Consider the following 21,744-nt stretch of genomic DNA (forward strand, 5'->3'; position numbering starts at 1 on the left):
TACCAGGAACACAAAAATTCCTGATTGTTATTTTACTTTTTTTTTTGTTTTTTTTTAAATACAATTGCATTTATCTTGTATTACAAATAGAACATTTTGCCTTAACACATTTTGTTCACTGAGGCACAACATATCCTCTCTGCAAAGTCATTCCCTAATGGCATACAAATACACCTTCTCAGTGCTGACAAATGATGTGCAGAAATGTGTTTACAACCAGGTTGTGTATCATAAGAAATGTTTAAACTTGCATGCATATATAAATAAATATAGCTTTGAGCGGAATGGATTCCTCTAGCCTTTTCTAAACCAGAATGAACAATTATTCTTAGAATACTCTGCAACTGCAATATCACACCTTTGCATTCATTACATATACTATTAATAAATTAATAAATAGCTCTTTAGCATTAATGTTGCTCATGGTTCAGCGTCAACAGTACCAGGCTGTATATGTTATGTACAACAGAATGACTCATCACAGACATTTTAGATTCTTCAGGAGAATAATTTGGAATATTCTTGACAAAACTCATACAGCAAGAAGAACTCGTATGTCAGGATGCTGCTCATCGACTACAGCTCAACATTCAATATAATCATCATCAATGATAATCAAAAATAATTATCATCAATGATGATCAAAAATGATCATCAATCTTTTAGAACTGGGCTTCTGTTCCTCGCTGTGTGACTGGACACTTGACTTCCTCATAGGCAGACGTTAATCACTAATAAATGCTAATCACTTCCTTGTCGATCATCAGCAGGTGCATCTCAACGCCTCATGCCTAGCGCCCTGCTCTACTGTCTTTACACATATGATCATGGGTAAGCACAGTTCCAATGCCACCCTGAAATTTGCTGATGACAGTAAATCAAACTCTCGAACTTCTCAAACACTGGAAATATTCTAACTGCTTGTATCGTGGTCTGGTACAGCAATCAGAGTGTACAGCAATGTAAGAAGCTGCAGAGTAAGGTGGAATCAGCCCAATACATCACAAACACATTCCTTCTGACTATCAGTAGTATCAACAGGAGGCAATGCCACAAGAAAGAAACATCCATCATCAAAAATATCCACCCTCCAGGCCACGCTATTTTTTCACAGCTACCATCGGACAGGGGGTATAGAAGCATAACATACCACATCACCACATTCAAGAATAGCTACTTCCCTTCAACCATTCAGTTCTCAATCAACTTGCAAAAACTTTATCACTCCAGTTTAACACTGTGACCTCTTTGATTCTCTCTGCTATCTGTAAGGAGTCTGTACATTTTCTATGTGACTGCTCGGATTTCCTCTGAGCGCCCCAGTTTCCTCCCACAGCCCAAAGACGTGCAGATTGGCAGGTAAATTGGTCATTGTAAATTTTCCTGTGATTAAGCTAGGATTAAGTTGGCAGTTGCTGGGCGGTGTGGCTCAAAGGACCAGAAGGGACTATTCCTTGCTCTATCTCAATAAATAAATAAAAAATCATTTTGCACTAAAGTGGACTTTGTTTTCTTTTTGTTCTAAGTGCATTCTTTCTTGTAAAAACTGTGTATTATGTATGTTTTATGTTTTTCTGTGAATGGAGCTAACATGATGTTATGTGCCCATGTTGCTGCTTGCTATAGGTAAATTCTTCATTGCAGCTGTCTATGCATGTACTCATGTTATGACAATAAGCTCGACTTTGATAAATTTACAAACATCCAAATTCCTTTATACCAGTATGACACAATCTTAGATTTACAATGCAAGCAAGTCACTATGAAATGGTCTGGTCTGTTACTTGAGTAGGTTTATGGAGAGCAGGTTGCTCAAAAGTTGTCAAGTCTTTAACAAAATTATGCTGGTATACTGGTAACATATAATTTTGATGTAATGCTACTGAGAACTATGAATGAGATAGGAACTGTTGAAATAATTAGGATCAATTACTTCTCTTACTGTATTTTCATATTATTGTGTCTTTTTATCAACATAGATTTAAAATAAAATATCTCAATAAGGTAACCATGCCTGTGAAGAAAGTAAATTTTCCATCATTAAAATATCAGGGGAATGCATCATTAATAGCATATCTCCATGTTGAAATGAATAATACACCCAAACCCTGAATTTAAACTTCAAAATTTGGACATAGAGACACTCTACTTAATTTACAGATTAAAAGTCATATATCACACAGATATTTGTGCTTATAATAATATCATTCATCTCCAGGTTTATCTCAGATATGTTATTAGTAGTCAGTTAAGATGTCAGACAAGATAACTTGTCAGGTTCAATGCCAGCTTTATTCAACTACTGTGAAGAATGGAACAGTGGGTAACTAGGACCTACTACCAGGTCTTCGGATATCAGGGGACTGATAAAAGTCCAGCTTTCATAATGGAATCTGATTTCTATGGTTAGATACACACAAAGAACCACATCCGTGAAACATTGTCATGTGACCCAACTCTTTGAATGTGTGATTAAGTGATGGTACGTTATTGGTTTACATTGAATGTTGGTTGCTTTAAAAACTGTCTACAGCTTGCCCAGCTGGTGCTTGTTAAAGGGGAAAATACTTTCCATTCTATCAAAAAGGTTAAATTTAATAGAATGTGGACTCAGAGGAACTGGGAGATAGTGATCGCAACTCCCTAACCTTTGCCACAGCTTGTGAAGAGGTAGGAGTAGACTGTATGGGAAAGTGTTTAATAGATAGATAGATAGATAGATAGATAGATACTTTATTCATCCCCATGGGGAAATTCAACTTTTTTCCAATGTCCCATACACTTGTTGTAGCAAAACTAATTACATACAATACTTAACTCAGTAAAAAAATATGATATGCATCTAAATCACTATCTCAAAAAGCATTAATAATAACTTTTAAAAAGTTCTTAAGTCCTGGCGGTAGAATTGTAAAGCCTAATGGCATTGGGGAGTATTGACCTCTTCATCCTGTCTGAGGAGCATTGCATCGATAGTAACCTGTCGCTGAAACTGCTTCTCTGTCTCTGGATGGTGCTATGTAGAGGATGTTCAGAGTTATCCATAATTGACCGTAGCCTACTCAGCGCCCTTCGCTCAGCTACCGATGTTAAACTCTCCAGTACTTTGCCCACGACAGAGCCCGCCTTCCTTACCAGCTTATTAAGACGTGAGGCGTCCCTCTTCTTAATGCTTCCTCCCCAACACGCCACCACAAAGAAGAGGGCGCTCTCCACAACTGACCTATAGAACATGTTCAGCATCTCACTACAGACATTGAATGACGCCAACCTTCTTAGGAAGTACATTCGACTCTGTGCCTTCCTGCAAAAGGCATCTGTGTTGGCAGTCCAGTCAAGCTTCTCGTCTAACTGTACTCCCAGATACTTGTAGGTCTTAACCTGCTCCACACATTCTCCATTAATGATCACTGGCTCCATATGAGGCCTAGATCTCCTAAAGTCCACTACCATCTCCTTGGTCTTGGTGATATTGAGATGCAGGTAGTTTGAGTTGCACCATATCACAAAGTCCTGTATCAGTTTCCTATACTCCTCCTCCTGTCCATTCCTGACACACCCCACTATGGTCGTGTCATCAGCGAACTTCTGCACATGGCAGGACTCTGAGTTATATTGGAAGTCTGATGTGTACAGGGTGAACAGGACCGGAGAGAGTACGGTTCCCTGCGGCGCCCCTGTGCTGCTGACCACCATGTCACGTCAGTAATTGGCTGAGGGTAGTTATGATGCTGTTATGCAGGAACTTGGGAATGTAAATTGGGAACAAGAGGATAACTGAAGTGAGGGTATGACCACTCAGGGATAAAGAGGGAAATGTATGCCTGGATACGCAAAGGAAGGGAGATCCTTAATGAATACTTTGCTTCAGTGTTCAGCAGGGAGGACTTTGAGAATGTGAGGTTAGAGTAGAACAGGCTGATGAGTGGGTGCATGCTGCAGTTAAGAAAGGCATTAGGATGGATAAGTGTCTGGGACTGGACAGGATATACCACAGGTTATTATAGAAAGTGAGGGAAAAGTTTGCAAGTGCATTGATATTAACCTTGGCATCCTCCCAAACTACTGGAGTGGCACCAGGGTATTGGAGGATGGAAAATGTTGTTCTGTTGTTCACAGAAGGTAATAGGGATAATCCTGGGAATTATAGGATAGTGAGTCTTATGGTAGTGGCGGACAAACTATTGAAAAGCATTCTTTAGGACAGGATTTATGGCGATTTGCAGAAGCATAGTCTTATTGGGGACAGTCAGCATGTTTTGTGAGGGCTAGATCAGGTCTCATGAGTCGAATTGTGTTCTTTGAGGAGATGACAAACAAGGTGATGAAGATAGAATAGTTATAGTGTGTATATGAATTTTGGTAAGTTATTTCACAAGGTTCCCATGGTAGATTCATCCAGAAAGTCATGAAGAATGGTATCCATTGAACTGGATTGACCACAGAAGGCAAAGGGTGGTAGTTGATGTTATTTATCTAAAATAGAATTTGATGACTAGTGGTGCCCACAAAGATCTGTTCCAGGACAAAAGTTTTTCATGATTTTTATAAATGACGTGGATGAGGAAGTGGATGGGTGGGTTAGAAAGTTTGCTGATGAAACAAAGGTTAGTACTGTTGAAGATAGTGTAGAAGGTTGTCATAGATTATAAAAGGATATAGACAGGATGCGAAATTGGGTGGGGCAGTGGCAAATGGGGGCCAATGCAGGAAAGTATGAAGTAATACACTTCGGAAGTCAATCTTGAAGGCAGAGTACAAGGCAGGATTCTCAGCAGTTTGTATGAATAGAAGGATCTTTGGGTCCAAGCCCATAGATCCCTCAAAATTTCTGTGGAAGCAGTTGGGGTGGTTAGAAAGCCATATCTTGTGCTAACCTTCACTAGTTAGGAGATTGAATTCAAGAGCTGCAAGATAATGGTACAGCTCTATAAAACTCTGATTAGATCTTATTTAGAATTTATGCTCAATTTTGCTCACCTCATTATAAAGATATGGAAGTTTAAAAGAGAGTGCAGAGGAGATTTACCAGGATGCTATTTGGATAAGAGAAGTCTTGTGAGGAAAGGGCTTATTTCTTATCATCTCGGCAATGGAGGACAAGAGATGACTTAATGGAGGTGTATAAGATTATGAGAGGCATAGATAGAGAACAGCCCAAGGTGGCAATGACCTTTAGCAGAGGACATCTGTTTAAGGGAGTGGAGGATGCCTGGATTGTCCTACCAGAGGTGATTGTAGAGGCTGATAAAATAGTAACATTTAAAAGACTCTTAGATAGGCACATGAATGTAAGAAGAATGGAGGGTTTGATCATGGAGTAGGTTGATGATCAGTACAATATTCTGAGCTGAATGGTCTGAACTGTGCGTACTATTCAATCTTCTGTGTTGTATGTGCACAAATGTCTTCTGACCACCCACCCAAAGCTTCAGAATCCCACACTTCCCTCAATTTTTTCAGTGTAAACTTGACTCTTAGCAGTAATTGCTAGCACTATCTTCTCTGATTCCTTTTGCTCACCTCTGGTTGAATCACTTTTTCTGTCCTTCTAAGGGCTTAATTGGTAGCTCCTGTCAATATTACAATAGCCCAATATCTGAGGCCTACTTTCTGCTGAGCCTCTAAAGGTAGATCATTGGACGTCTGCAGTTTGTTGTCTCGATGAATATGAGGTCAGAGTTTCAATATAAGGTGCTGTTTAGGTCTAATCACTGATGTTCAAGGACAATTTTGTGCTCTTCATATGTGCCCATGTTATGTTCCATTTCGGTAAGTTGGCAAAACTGGCTCACAGTGAACAATGTTCCAAGTAATACTTATTCTGTTGATACTTACACGTTGCCAATTCTATTTTACGCTTATGGGGAGGATCTTGAATGATCTTGTTAATATCACCTCGGCCTTCAAGTTCTGCTGGTTTATCCCACACTGACAGTTGTATAGAGGGGTTGAAGAAAAAAACACGGTCATCTCCAGTCCAGACAACACACCTACACATAAAAGAGATTATATTGTTAAATCAAGGCTAGAAACAATGTTTTGTTTTGATTTTTCTGAATATTTCCAGAATGGGAAATAAGCACAGGTTACTTATGATCTTAATTTACAAAAAAAGACCTTGAAACCATGGATATTACCTTCAAAAATGGTATTTTTGCATCAACTAGACAATACAGACTCTCAGAAACAATGCCACCTGAAGAAGTGGATCAAAAATGCATTTTTAACAACAAACGAATTCCATTCATAATTTACTTGAAATGTATTTCTGTTTACTACTTCAGCAGTATTTAAAATATACATTGCATTTATTTTTGGACATACTACAGCATAGTCAATTTTAGCAACTGTCACAAAGAAATGAGGTAACAAGGGCAATTGTGGTTTCATATCATGTTACAGAAATATTTCCCCATTTCAAAGAAAAATGAAATTGCTCTTTGATCTTTATATATTGCACTCCACTCAGCGTTGAATGCATGGAAGTGCAGTATTTTCACTGTTCATTTTAATGTGCTCTTTAGTCAAAAGTGAACCAACTTTAGCCCACGCTATTTACCAGCAACTTACATCCTTCCAATGGACTATGCCTGGACTCATTTGATAAGGCATGTGTTGGGATGACAGAGAGGGAATTGAAGGACAGAGAGAACTATGACCAGACCAATAGTGGGCTACAAAATGCACGAGCAAGAAAGTCAGAAACTCAGCCTTGTGTGGTCCTTTAAGGATTTCTGGTTAGATTCCTCAATATTTATTACGACTGAAGATAATGTAGGTGCATGATGCCCACTAATCTAATTGTAAGAAGGAATCAGAATCAGAATCGGGTTTATCATCACCGGCATGTGTCATGAAATTCACTAACTTAGCACCTGCAGTTCAATGCAGTACATAATATAGGAGAAAATAAGCAAAATAAAATAATAATAATAATAATAAATAAATAAGTAAACCAATTACAGTATACATATATTGAATAGATTAAAATTGTGCAAAAAGCAGAAACAATATATATTTAAAAAGTGAGTAAATACATTGAGGCCACTATTTTAGGTACAATTGTTCATTGATGAAAATATCTAATCAACCAATCATGTGGCAGCAACTTAACACATAAAAGCATGCAGACATGGTCAAGAGGCTTGATAGCTGTTCAGACCAAATAATCAGAATGGGGAAGAAATAAGATCTAAGTGACTTTGACAGTGGAATGATAGTTGGTGCCAGGTTTGAGTGTCTCAGAAAATGCTGATCTCCTGAGATAGGTTCAAGCTGACAGGAAGGCAACAGTAACTCAAATAACCACACGTTACAACTGTGGTATGCGCAAGAGCATCTCTGAACGCAAGACATATCGAACCTTGAGGTGGATGGGTAACAGCAGCTGAAAAACGTGAACAGTGACTGCGTGGGTTTCTTCCTGGTGCTCTGGTTTCCTCCCACATTATAAAGACATACCGGTTGAAAAGTTGATTGGTCATCGTAAATTGTCCTGTGATTAGGCTAGGGTTAACTTGGGGGTTGCTGGGAGGCACAGCTAGAAGGGTCAGAACATACTATTCTGCACTGTGTCTCAATAAAAAGCTAGAACTGTGTAATCTTGGTTGTATCTTAATGCTTAAGGATGTGAGGAAAAGAGCAGTGTTCACCTTGAATGAAAATGTTAGAACACAGCTCTTATTCAGTGCTCATCTATTATCTGAACTTAATGCCTACTCTCTCAGTTCATTCAGGGGCTCAAGTGGCCCAACCACTTGAAGCAGCAATTCACTTGCTATTCCTGCTGTCCAGTATAGTGCATTCAGCGCTGACAACGTAGCTTCACTCTTTTGCTGAGAAACCAAGTACGGATTAGCTAACTGCATTGCAGAGCTCTTCCTCTCAGTCTGTAGTGATAATCCTGAGTTCTTGTCACTTGTTACTTTAATTCTCTATCTAACTGCTTTTTTTGTTGCTATTTTTTGTGACTGTGAATCAGGGCGGCCTGTAGATTATGAACCCTGAGCAGAACTGAAACATGCCCAGACTCGTTCAATTTTCTGTTTCACATTCGGTGTCCTTTGCTCTTTTTTTGTTGCCATTTGTGCAATTAGCTTTTTTGCGCATGGACGGTTTTTCTTGATGTTTTTCTTTGAATGGGTTCCATGGTATTTCTTTGTTTCGTGGCTGTCTGTGGGGAAGACGAATCTCAGGGTTGTATACTGCATACGTACTTTGATAATAAATGCACTTTGAATCGTTAACGCCCACTCTGTTCTATCTGACTGCAGCCTCCTGCTCTGTTTCAACAAGTTGAGGAACAGTACCTCAGCTTCTGCGATCCCAGATTCCAGCCTCTGGAACGAGTATCAAATCTGTAAACTTCTGGTAGCTCATTTATTCTGTTTGTATCAGATTTGACCACTGTAATTTCTACTGTTGAGGGCGGCAGGGCAGTGTAGTAGTTAGTGGAATGCTTTACATTGTCAACTGTAAGATTGGAGTTCGATTTCCACCGCTGCCTGTATGTTCTTGTTGTGACTGCGTGGATTTCCTCCAGGTGCCCCAGTCTCATCCCACATTTCAAAGATGTACAGTTAGGGTTACTGAGTTGTGGGCATCCTATGCTGGAAGTGTGGCAACAGTGGCTGATTTGATTTGACACCAACAATGCATTTCACTCTATGTTTCGATGTTCATGAGGCAAATAAAGCTAATCTTTCTCTAATCTTTGAGTATTCCCCTCAGATACTACCTCATTTTGCTCTTATGCTTGTTGGGAAATATCAGGGAAGAGGGAACAAAGACAAGAACAAATGGATAAGCATTTGTTTGCTGGCTCATTGGGTAACTTTATTCCATGATATGGTGTTGAATGATAAAGACTTTCAAAGTTGTAAGTAAAAGGAGGAGCCTTGGAAATATTCAGCAGGTCAGGCAGCATTTGTGGAGAGATAACACAATGACCTTTAAGTCAATGACCTTTCCGCAGAATGGAAAAAGTGAACAAAAATACAAGCATTTTCAAGTTTAAGAGAAACAAAGGAAATATAATTCATTGGGTTCAAACCAACAAAATCCAAAAGATGCAGACAGTTTTGTGTGCTACCTAAGAAACAGCGGTGAATGCTTGTTAATCATAACTTACTTACAGTATCTGGAAGAAGAGGAAACAGAAGGAATTGTGAGAACAAAGAGCAAATAAATAAACATAGTGAGATAGAAAGCAGGGTGGTTGCTGCAAATCTCTGCTAAATTACGAGAAGTACTTGCACGCTCAGGTACCATCTGCGGAGAGGGAAAGTACTGAAAGCTACAGATTGATGACCAGACATTAGAAATGAGCAGGAAAGGCTGGTTATCTGAAATTGTTAAGTTCAACCTTGAGCCCCATCTGCTGCAGCTATCTCAGACATAAGACAAGGATCTTTTGCTTGAGTCCACCATGGCCTTTTGATGGAACAATGTGAGGAACTAAAGGTAGAAGTATCTGAGTGAGAGTTGGGGGGAAAATTAGAATGACAAATACTGAAAGCTCAGAATAATTTTTGAGAACTGGTCAGATGTGTTCTATAAAATGCTCATCCAATTTGGGCTTGGTTTTTTAAACATAGAAGCAATCAAATCATGTGCACCGAATGCAGATCATGTGAATCACTATGTCACCTTGAAGAGAAAATTTGCAGGTGTTGGTAATCTGAGCAACAGATGCAAAATGCTGGAGGAGCACATTTTGCTCTATGGGCATCTATGGAAAAAAGTACAGTTGACATTTCGGTCTGGAATTTCAACCGTATTTTTCTCCATAGATGTTGCCTGCCCTGCTGAGTTCTTCCAGCATTTTGTGAATGTCACTAGAAGGACATTTTGTGTCTCTGAATTATAGAAATGGAAGCAAGTGATGCTCGTGCTTATGGATTCAAATCATTGACTTTTAGCAAAGGTAAAGAAATGGGTGTGGTAGTAAGAATGGAAAAAAGTGAAAAGTCTAGAGGTTTTTAAAATCACCATTGTTAAAAATCTATATATTTCAAACTGAGTGACTGAATATGCCCTGTGTTATATTGAAATCCTCTTAAAATTTATTAAACTCAACAAATTATCTCTACAATTGCTACAAAGTCTTAACAATACATTCATAGTACCATAACAATTTACAGAAAGTAGGTGTACATTGATTTTTATAAAATGGACAGAGCTTTATGTAAGATAGATACACTACTAACATCAGACTTAATGTATAATCAGATAACACTATTGTGTGTCATAATTCCAACCTTTATTAATTTAGTGCATGCTCAGGCTCATTTGAAAGCATTTTTTTTTGTTCTGGATAAGATGATTCAAGGTTCAAGTCTTGTTCCAGCAAAATAAGCACAAAAACGCCAGCTGGTATATAAGTATAATAGTTCTATCAGAAGATCATATCACAGTAAGATTAAGCACATGATTACATTGTACTATATTGAAGAACAGCAAATAAATATCCCTGGTATCCTACCCAATTGCCTCAAAGCATGTCACTAAATCAAATAACCTGGCTGATATCATTTGGCATTTGTTGCAGCTTGTGAGCATAAATTCATCATCAACTTCCCCAGTTTACATCATATCTATAATTTAAATAAAAAAGAGTTGTGATATTCTGAGCTTGGAATGCCTTATACACTCAATTGCCACTTTATTAGGCACCCCTGTTTGTTAATACATATATCTAATCAGCCAATCATGAGGCAGCAACTCAATACATAGAAACATGCAGACATGGCCAAGAGGTTCAGACCAAACATGAGAATGGGGAAAAAATTTGATCTAAGTGACATTGATTGTGGGATGATTGGTGCCAGATGGGGTGGTTCGAATATCTCAGAAACTGTTGATCCTCTGGGATTTTCATGCACAACAGTCTCTAGAGTTTACAGAGAATGGTGGTAAAAACAAAAAGAAATCCAGTAAGTGGCAGTCATGTGGACAAACACGCCAGCGAACAACATGAGCAAGGACAACATCTTCCAGATGGTTCATGAAACTAGTTCTTTCACATTTTCTTTTCTTTCAAATATGGTTCTTCTACAGTTGGAGCCTAAGGTCTACATGCTGGTGGTGTGTTATCGGGTCAATTGAGCAAACAATCTCTGTGGGTGTTCCATGAGGCTTCGAGCAAATTGTGCAGGCATGAGGCCAAAAAGCCTGGAGACAGGGTGAATGCCCATGATCAACTCCATTTCTCACTAACCTCGCCGATTAAAGTGCTGAGGAAGATTGAAATCATCAAGGTGAATGCGCCATCTACCTGCCTCTCACTCGTTGCTGCCGGTAGAGGGTGTCTGCATATGACAGTCTCTCTCCCTTTCGATTGCTGCTCGTGGAGAAAGGTCCCTGTGTTCAAGCAGTCTCTCTCTCCCTTGATGCTGTTGGATGATGGTGCCGGAGTTCTAGGTCTTGGGCTAGGTTTAATTGACGCGGTTTGTGAATTGGACTCTATAGTTCATGTTTTGATGTGTTCCTGGTTTCTGGTTACTCCTTTTTTGTTGCTATTTTGGGCGACTTAAATCAGGGCAGCCAGCAGATAACCAACACTGAGCTGAACTGAATACAAAAACGCAAACACAAGGAAATCTGCAGATGCTGGAAATTCAAGCAACACACACAAAATGCTGGTGGAACGCAGCAGGCCCAGGACAAAGGGTCTCCGCCTGAAATGTCAACAGTGCTTCTTCCTATGGATGCTGCCTGGCCTGCTGCGTTCCACCAGCATTTTGTGTGTGTTGCTGAACTGAATATGCCTGGATTCTTTGGGTTTTGAGTTTTATACTCTGTGGTTTTTTTGCTCATTTTTTTTGTTATCATTTGTGTGACTTGTTCTCTTTTGTGCATGAGGTGGGGTTGATGTTTTTTTTCTTTGAACAGGTTCCATGGCTTTCTTTGTTTCTGTAGCTATTCTCAGGGTTATATACGGCATACATACTTCAATAATTTTGATACTTTGAAAATGTCTTGCTAATGAGCGAGGTCAGAGGAGTTTGACCAAATTGTTTCAAAATGACAGCAACTCAAATAACAATGTATTACAACAGCAGTGTGTAGAAGAGCATCTCTGAATGCACACACCACATTGAAGTCTGAAGTGGATGGATTGTACAAATGTACATAAATACACTCAGTGGTTGCTGTGTAGGTATCTCCTGTACCTAATAAAGTGGCCACTGAGTGCAAAACACAAGTTCTTTCCTTTTCAACTCTTCTAATGCCAAATATTCACAAGTGCTTTCAGACATTTAAAAATGAAACTAAATATATCCATGTCATACAAAGGAAATCCCGCTGAATTGTTTACGCCTACTTAAACTACTGTACACATTTACTTAAACAATTGTGCAGCAACTCATTTCAAAATGCTGCCATAAGATGTACGTGTCAATGAATATCAATATATATGAATTCTAGTTATTATCCCTTCCCTTTCATAAACAAATACATTATGGAATAAAAAACCTATTGGTGATTAAGAAAACAATCTTTTCGTTACAGTAGGTGTATCTCTAAAGTTCAAAGTAAATTTATTATCAAAATTCCAAAATCCGTAAAAATCTGCAATCAGGATCACCTCCAGTTTCTTCACATTGGATAATGAATGCTCAGCCTGTACTCGAATCATAGAAATGTACAGTGCAGAAACAGGCCCTACAGACCATCTATTCCATTCCAAACCACTTAAACGGCCTACTCATATGGACCTGCACCTGGACCATAGCCCTTCATACCCCTACAATTCATGTACTTCATCAAACTTCTCTTAAACATTGAAATCAAGCTTGCATGCACAACTTGCACTGGCAGCTTGTTCCATACTGTCACGACCCTCTGAGTGAAGAAGTTTTCCCTCATGTTCTCCTTAAATTTTTCAGCTTTCACCCTTAACTCATGACCTTTAGCTGTAGTCCTACCCAATCTCAGTGGAAAAAGCCTGCTTGCATTTATCCTGTCTCTACCCCCTCATAGCTTCATATACATCTATCAAATCTCCCCTTAATCTTCTACGTTCTTGATAATAAAGTCCTAACTTGTTCAATCTTTCCTTTTAAATCTGGTCCTTCAGTTATGGCCACATCACTGTGAATTTTGTCTGTACTCTTTCAACCTAATTTACATCATTCCTGTAGGTAGGTGATCAAAACTGCACACAATACTCCAAATTAGGCCTCACCAATTTGGAGGGGGCAGGGAGCTTTGAGGTTCTAACATTTAATTGTCATTCATTCTTTGGGGGCACCCCTCTGTTTTCATAGATGGTTGTGAAGAAAAAGTATTTCAGGTTGTATATTGTATACATTTCTCTGACATTAAATGTACCTTAGAATTCAATATCTTATACAACTTCAACATAACATTCCATCTTCTGTACTCACAACTTTGATTTATGATGGTCAATATACCAATAGCTTTCTTTATGACCCTATCTACCTATGCTGCCATTTTCAAAGAATTATGGGCCTGTGTTCCCAGATGCCTTTGTTCTACCCCACTGCTCAGTGCCCTACTGCTCACTGTGTAAGAAATACCCTAGTTGATTCCACCAAAGTGCAACATCTCACACTTAACTGCATTAAGTTCCATCTGCCATTTTTCCACTTGGCCCAGGTCCCTCTGAAAGCTCTGATAGCCTTCCTTACTGTTCACTTCACCCCCAATCTTGGTGTTGTCATCTGCAAATTTGCTGATCCAGCTAACCACATAATTATTGAGATCATTGATATGGATGACAAACAACAATGGATTTAGCACCAATCCCTGCAGCATTCCACTAGTCACTGGCCTCCAGTCAGAGAGACAACCATCTACTATCACTCTCTGGCTTCTCCCACAAAGCCCATGTCTAATCCTATTTATTACCTCATCTTGAATGCTGACCGATCAAACCTTCTAGATCAACCTCCCATACGGGATCTTGTCAAATGTCTTGCTAAAGTCCTGTAGACAATATTCACTGCCTTACCTTCATCAACTTTCCTGGTATCTTCCTTGAAAAACTATCAGATTGTTCAGTTACGAATTACCATACACAAAACCATGCTCACTATCCCTAATCAGTCCATGTCTATTCAAATACTTATTTGTCTGGTCCCTTAGCATACCTTCCAATAACTTTCCCACTGCAGACGTCAAGCCTATAATTTCCTGATTTATTTTTAAAGCCTTTCTTAAACAGTGGAACAACATTAGCTATCCTCCAATCTTCCAATACCTCAGCTGTAATTAAGGATGATGCAAATATCTTTGCTATGGCCCCGGAAATTTCTGCACATCCCTGCAGACTGTGGGGGTCCCTCCATACTTTAGCCATTAATACTTGATAGAACATACTGATAATCATGTGGAGGAATCTAGATATTGCATATAAATCCTTCATAGTCAAGCCTGGTGATTTATCCACCCTAATTTGCCCCAAGACAGCAAACGACTACTCCTCTGTATTCTGTATAGCGTTCATGAAGTCGGTGCTGCTTTGCTTCACTTATATAGAGTCCGTGTCCATCTCCTGAGTAAATATAGATCCAAAAAATCATTTAAGATCTCCTCCATCTCTTTTGGCTCTGTGCATCGATTACTATTTTGATCTTCTATTTTGTCCCTTGCAATCATTTTGCTTTTACCATATCTGTAGAATCCCTTCAGAATCTCCTTCACTTTGTCTGCTAGGGCAACCTCATGCCTTCTTTTAGCCCTCCTGATTTCATTCTTAAGTGTTCTCTAGCATTTCTTATACTGTATTCATCATTTCTTCCTTCCTCCCTATACCTGCTATGCAACTCCTTTATTTTTCTTAACCTGGGCCTCAATATCTCTTGAAAACCAAGGTTTCCTAAACCTGCTATCTTTACCTTTTATTCTGACAGGCACATACAAACTTTGTACTCTCAAAACGTCACTTTTGAAGGCCTCCCACTTACCAAGTATACCTTTGTCAGAAAACAGTCTGTCCCAATCCACACTTGCCAGATCCTTTCTGATACCATCAAAATTGGCCTTTCTCCAATTTAGAATCTCAACCCACTACTGTAAAGGAAATTGTGAAACCAAAGTGAATCTGATTCTGTGAAAGTACATTTAAAAGGTAAAATCAAAATTCAATTTGTCAGGGAGAATAATTTAGATGTAAATAATGCAATACCTAGCAAGAAAACCTTAGAACAATTTGTACAGTTGAAGAAACATTGAGATTCCAGGTGCTATTTAATCAGATCCGAAATATCAGCACCAGCCATGAGTGTACCAATATTCGAACAGCATTGAAATATTTCTATTTTTATTCTCTTCATCTTGTATTTTTGTTAAAACAGATTTATCTTCTGTCTTGTCACTGGTTTATCTTCTGAAAATGTAACAACTTGTGTGGGCTATTTCAGGAAATTGACAGAACTAAGCTTTCCCTACATCATGCTATTGTTCAGTTAGTTTATGGGCAATAAAGAGACCTCAATGGATTGTAAGAAAACATAGACCTGCATTCCTATAGCATTTTTTATGTTTGGGTCATCTCTCTGATTTTTTTTTAACTTTAGTCACTGTTGGAATGTAGGAAACACAGTATATAATACATTATTGATAACAGCATATAATAACATAAAATGCTGAAAAGCTTCAGTAACTCAAACAGCATCTGCTGAAAGAGAAATAGTTCACATCTCAGTCTTGGGACCAGTTCATCAGAACTGGGAAAGATGGAAAGCAAGATCTGGTCTCAAGTGCATGTTAACTCTATGAAGCACCCTATGAAACACTTTCATAGTATCACCCTGTAAAACGCTCTACCCTTTATCTATACAACCCTCTTTTCCATATTCTCTGCTACTGAAAATCAATTTTTTTTTTGTTTCCCAGTTCTGATGAAAGGACTTAGGGAGGTGATGCCAGTCAATATTTCAGGATGAAGGCTCTTTATCAGAAGTGAGAAAGAGAGAAAGCAAGTGGGTCTAACTATTAGAGAAAGAGGTGGACCAGAGATGGAACAAGAGGAATGTCTCTAATACGGTGCAGTAATTTGACTATTGAATGGACAGTTGAACTCCTTGTGTAGTGCATTGCTAATATTATAAATTCTGGGTAATGTAGTATTTCATGGCCAGAATGTTAAAATAAAAATCTTGGGGGTTGCTAGCATTACTGTCCATTATGCCCTAAGGACTGACCTTAATGAACTAAACCTTTCAATGAACAATAGATAATTTCTACTCCCTCGGCTTGTGGGTGATGTGAAGCAGTTTCTTTTGGTGAATGTGTTGTTCTCGAACAGCACTTCATACTGAGGATATTTGAACAGCTGGACAATTGGCAATGTCCCTAAATGGAGAAGCCTATAGAACATGGCGGACACAGCCCAGCCTATCACAGGCAGAGCCCAATGAGTTCCTCTACAAAGAGCGTTGTCACAAGAAATCAGTGTCTATGATGAAGGACTCCCGGCCATCAATGTCATGCTCTCTTCTTGCTGATCAGGATGGAGGTTCAGCAGCCTTAGGTCACACACCAACAGGTTCAGGAACAGTTATTACCCTTCAAGCATCAGGCTCCTAAGCTAGTGTGAATAACTTCACTCACCTCAACTCAACTGATTCCACAACCTATGGACTCACTTCTAGGGACTCTATAACTTATATTCTCAGTATTATTTATTACGTTCTTTTCAGTGTTTGTATAGTTTATCTTCTTTTGCACATTTTTTTTATCTTTCCTTGTGTGTAGTTTTTCAATTACCCTGTTGCATTTCTCTGTTCTACTGTGAATGCCTGCAAGAAAATGAACTTCAAGATATTGTATTTTTTTTAACTTTAATAATAAACTTACTTTGAACTTTGATTGAATTCTGGGTTCAAAGGTTACCTTGCTTCCTTGATTCCTCACATTAGCCTCTGAACCCAGATACAAGGAGAGATCCACAATTACCAGTAATGTCGAGAAAATTTCATTTAGTTTCCTCAAAATGGGTTTTGTTGTCGACATCAGTCCAGCAGAGACATGACTTCCACACAGCCATGAAAACCAAAGAGAATAGCTGGTGCTAGTAAGGGAAACAAGAGCCTCACTCGATGGGCTGAATGGCCTACTTCTGCTCCTATATCTTATGGTCTTATAGCCTCAGGCTATAGGATAGGGCCCAAGGAGCAGCAGGAGCAAGAAAATTTGAAGGAAGAAGGTGGCTTGTAAAAGGATGCCTCTGTAAAACATCAAAGTCTTGTCTTCCAGCTGACAAAGAAGGGAACTTTGTTAACATGCCCTATAGCAAACTCCCTGATTGAGATGCCGCTCTAAAGGAGTCTGAATATTACAAAGCAAATCAAGTGATTCCCTCCGTACTTTAGCCATTAATACTTGATAGAACATGCTGATAATCATGTGGAGAAATCTAGATATCGCATATAAATCCTTCATAGTTAGCTTTGGACAGCTACCTACACGAGATGTAACACACGAATGAGAAATCCCATGTAGAGTGACTTAAACTGCTTATTTCCTACTACTCCTAACAATTTCCTAACAAAAATGCCTCACTAGAAAGACTTAGACTTCTGCTTAATATAAATTTGTCAACTAGAAACTCCAAAATTCAGGCTCAATATGAAGGTATACCTAGTTTATTAGTCAATTTGTCTCCCTGCCTGTGTAGGCACACCCACTATTGGACTGGCCCACTCAATATGGTTGGTTTTCACAAGCACACTTTGCTTTTAGCTATTTAGTTCTTTCACAAGTTGGTCATTGTAATGGACCAGTTTTACAACCAGTCTGAAATATCTTTGTCCTGCACCCTGTTTTACTAATGAAACTGCCTATCCCTTTTCAGCTGGGTTGTGTTGCCTCAGACAGTCCTTTCCAATTAAAGTTAGCATGTTTTCATAACTTCCTGCAATGATGGTTAGCTGCACCTGCTGCCTGTTGTCTTTCATTCTGTACTTTGCTCTAATGCCTGGAAAATCTCTCAAGAACAGGGGACTTTCCATCAACAAAATCCACCTAAACTTCAGGGCTTGGCTCATTACTGAAAATCTACAACACTATCAATTTACATGTCAAAGCAATGGTTCTTACTGAAACATTCACTTGAATGACTGTTGATTGTGGCACATATGATACAATGTCAGATCCTCATTGTCTGGATGAACCTCCAGTTTCTGAAATCTTTCAATTTTATTGTCATTTTGAACTCCCACTCTAACTGCTTTGTTGTATGCCTTAGCCTTGAATCTGTAGGCAGCCAAAATGTGCCATTCTTTTAGCAATGGAAGTACCTGTATATTTCAGACTAACAAACTCTTCTGAGGAAGGGCCTTTACAAGGACAGCAGTTGATTAAACTAGTCTCATCAACCTATTCTGGATTTACTGTACTTCCATTATCTTGGACTTTGCTGTTCTTTGTGCACCACGTTTGTATGCATCCCTTGTGATCAAAATTTCCATGTATTCTTGGCCACTACTTCTATCAATGCAGCAATTTTAATTGTAGATTCAGATTTCAGGTTTTGTGCCCTCAACAGCTTTGACTGAATTTGTTCATCCACCAAATCACATACAATCCTGGCACATAATGGACGATCTAAAGCAACAATATAAAGTTAAGTTCTTTAATGAGACAAATCCACTCTGATTTCTCTGATTTCAGATAAATTGGTCCTGATGAAGGGTTTCGGCCTGAAATGTCGTCGCTACCTCCTCCCATAGATGTTGTCTGGCCTGCTGAGTTCTGCCAACATTTTGTGTTTTTATTTAAATCCACTCTCTAATTGTCTTACACCAGTTCTGGGTGCTTGTCTCAAATTTACTGTTTTCAGCTGTTGTAATTTAGTTAAAGCAATCTTCCAATTTTTGCGCACTATCTTGAAACACGAAGATTTGTCAACACGCCATATGATCTTGGACAACATTCATCTGGAATTGCTGGTATTACAATTTTATCTTCTCTTTCTACCTGCAGGGAGTTCCATTTAAAGAACAGACCCATGCTATTGAAATATGAACGGAACTGTTCTTCTGCTCAGTCATACTTGCACAGACTCCAGAATAAGCATTTAAGGTAGCCATTATCCATTCCCATGACTCAATGATGAAAAATTACTTTCTTGTTTCAAACTCACCTACACCCTGCCAAATGAGAGCCAATTTTGGATAATTTGTTCTTTCTTTCTCTTTGTGTCAGGACTGGCCATTAACTTGCCATTCTTCTCACTTACTTTTCTTTAATTTGATTATTCAGCTATCCCTCTACAGCATACTATTCAACATTACCCTGAGAACACAATGTTGGCAGCACAAGACACAGCAAAAGAGCTCAACAGTCCATTCAATGGCCACAACATTTCACACCCTGACAGACATTCCTTTTGTTCCACCTTCTCCAGCACTTAAACCAATTTTCTTTCTCACTGTTTCACTTCTGATGAAGTGTCCTTGACGTAAACTGGTATCACTTCCCACAGATGCTGCACAGACTGGATGAGCTTGTCCAGCACTTCCGTTTTTCAAAGGCTATCAGTATTTCATCTGCATCAACAACTTGTAATGTTTTCACAAATGCATTGAGGCACAATGAAAATAGAATCAAAGAGATAATGATCTATTTGCAAGGCAGCACATAAAAGCTATTGATACTTTGAGTGAATGTCTGTGACACTTTTGCGTTGCTCATTCTCTTGTCCAAAGGGAAGAGAATGTGAAAAGACATGGAGACAAAGAGAGAACAACAAATCTATCCTGAAAGATACACCATAACAACCGTATGTTCACTGGTTGGTCTGATTACTATCATATAATTATCAAATAATTGGGTATTCCTAACATTTTCTTTTTCCCTTGATGCTCTGCATCTGATTACTTAAACGTCTAGACAGATGTCTTTCCTTGATTATTGAAGGTCATGTTGCATAGAATCTTCTCTCTTCTCCGAGGCAGTAGCGAATTTGGAATTTTCTGCTCCCAAAGATGGTGGAGGCCAGATCATTCGACACATTTAAGGTGAAGATGGATAAGTAATGGAAAGATTGAGGTATTGAGAGCTATGGAAAACTGCAGAGAAGAGCAGATAAGTCCAACATACAATATATCAACCATGATCATATTGAATGGTAAGTACAGGCTTGAAGGCTGAGTGGCCTATTCCTGTTCCTATTTCCTTATGTTCCTCTGTCGAAACCTTCCAATTAAGGAGACAACTCTTGTCCTATTCACAACTGTGTAAACAGAACTTGAAAAACAAAAGCAGTGAAAGAAAACTGATGGAGTCAGAAGCTCCAATTTAGTCAGTCACATTATTTTCATGCTTGTGTTCTTTGGCACTTGTCAATTATATTGTTAATTTTTGCCTGAAAAATGTGTAAATTTTAATTGAATTTTACTAGTGAAGCTGGAAATCTCATAATATATCTTGTAAGATTTGGGCTTTGGACCAAATTTATTTAATGAGTGAAGGTGGTGAGTCATGTTTATTTTGACACTGTCCTATTTAGACTCCTCCAGTGATCTCTCCATGCTATATGCTAATTAGGTATTGACACAGAGTTAGATTTATATAATTAATTAGTATAAGATTTTAATTTTCAACTTATACCTTGACTCTGTTTTATCCCCCTGGTTCAGGCCTCCAACCTGATGGCATGAACATCGATTTCTTAAATTTCTGGTAATGCTTCCCCGCCCCCTCCCCCCCACTTCACTATTCCCCATCCCCTTTTCCCTCTCTCACCTCAACTCCTTGCTTGCCCTAAACACAAAATACTCTGCAGATGCTGGGGTCAAAGGCACACGCACAACACGCTGGAGGAACTCAGCAGGTCGGGCAGCATCCGTGAAAACGAACAGTCAACATTTCAGGCTGAGACCCTTCTTTCTTCCATGGCCTTCTGTTCTCTCCTATCAGACTCCCCCTTCTCCAGCCTTGTATCTCTTTCACCAATCAACTTCCCAGCTCTTTATTTCATCCCTCCCCCTCCTGGTTTCCCCTAACACCTTGTGTTTCTCTCTCTCCCCCCCACCCCCACTCCCCATCTTTCTTTTCTCCAGTCCTGCCAAAGAGTCTCGGCCCGAAATATCAACTGCACTTTTTTCCATTAATGCTGTCTGACCTGCTGAGTTCCTCCAGCATTTTGTGTGTGTTGATAAGATTTTAATTGATTTTTTTTTCAAGTGAGGCTGGAAATCTCATAATATTTCCTTGTAGAGCATGTAGACATTGGACCAAATTTATTTCATGAGGGAATGTGGTGAGTCAGGCTTATTTTGACATCATCCTATTTAGACTCCCCCTCCAATGATCACCCCACGCTCGATGCTAATTAGGTATTGATTCAGTATTAGGTATTGCTCCCGCATCCTGGTCTTCATAAACTGGCAGTCATGTGGTGAACCACGTAGGGATTTCAATGACTAATAGACTTCAACGAATGTCCACCTGAGGTCCCACCTACAGAATGCTTTCACAGCCTTTTATTGGTATAAGCCTCAATTCTGTGCAAGCCTCTGAGATGTTGTTTGGCATGAATCACATTTAAAACAAACCTAATTTTGTTTAAGAGGGGGAAAGATATTTATTGCTTATTTATTACTATTATTATTTGTATTTACTGTGAATGCCCACAAGAAAATCTCAGGGTTGTATGTGGTGACATATATGTACTTCGATAATAAATTTACTTTGTACTTTGAATTTTGAGATAGAAAATTACGCTGAACTCTATTTTTGAGGTACAACTCATCAAACTGGCTGAGT

General features: G+C 39.0%; 1 protein-coding gene across 1 annotated transcript in view; it reads right to left on the reverse strand.

Annotated features, from left to right (window-relative positions):
* tcerg1l (transcription elongation regulator 1 like) overlaps positions 1–21,744 on the reverse strand; it is a 589,782-nt gene that overhangs the window by 170,461 nt on the left and 397,577 nt on the right. Inside the window, exon 8 of the mRNA XM_073027558.1 lies at positions 5,839–5,993. Within this exon, the coding sequence (XP_072883659.1) occupies positions 5,839–5,993 (155 nt within the window). The remainder of the gene's footprint in view (positions 1–5,838; positions 5,994–21,744) is intronic.

This window comes from Hemitrygon akajei, chromosome 23, assembly GCF_048418815.1.
Source record: "Hemitrygon akajei chromosome 23, sHemAka1.3, whole genome shotgun sequence".
NCBI classification, from domain to species: Eukaryota; Metazoa; Chordata; class Chondrichthyes; order Myliobatiformes; family Dasyatidae; genus Hemitrygon; species Hemitrygon akajei.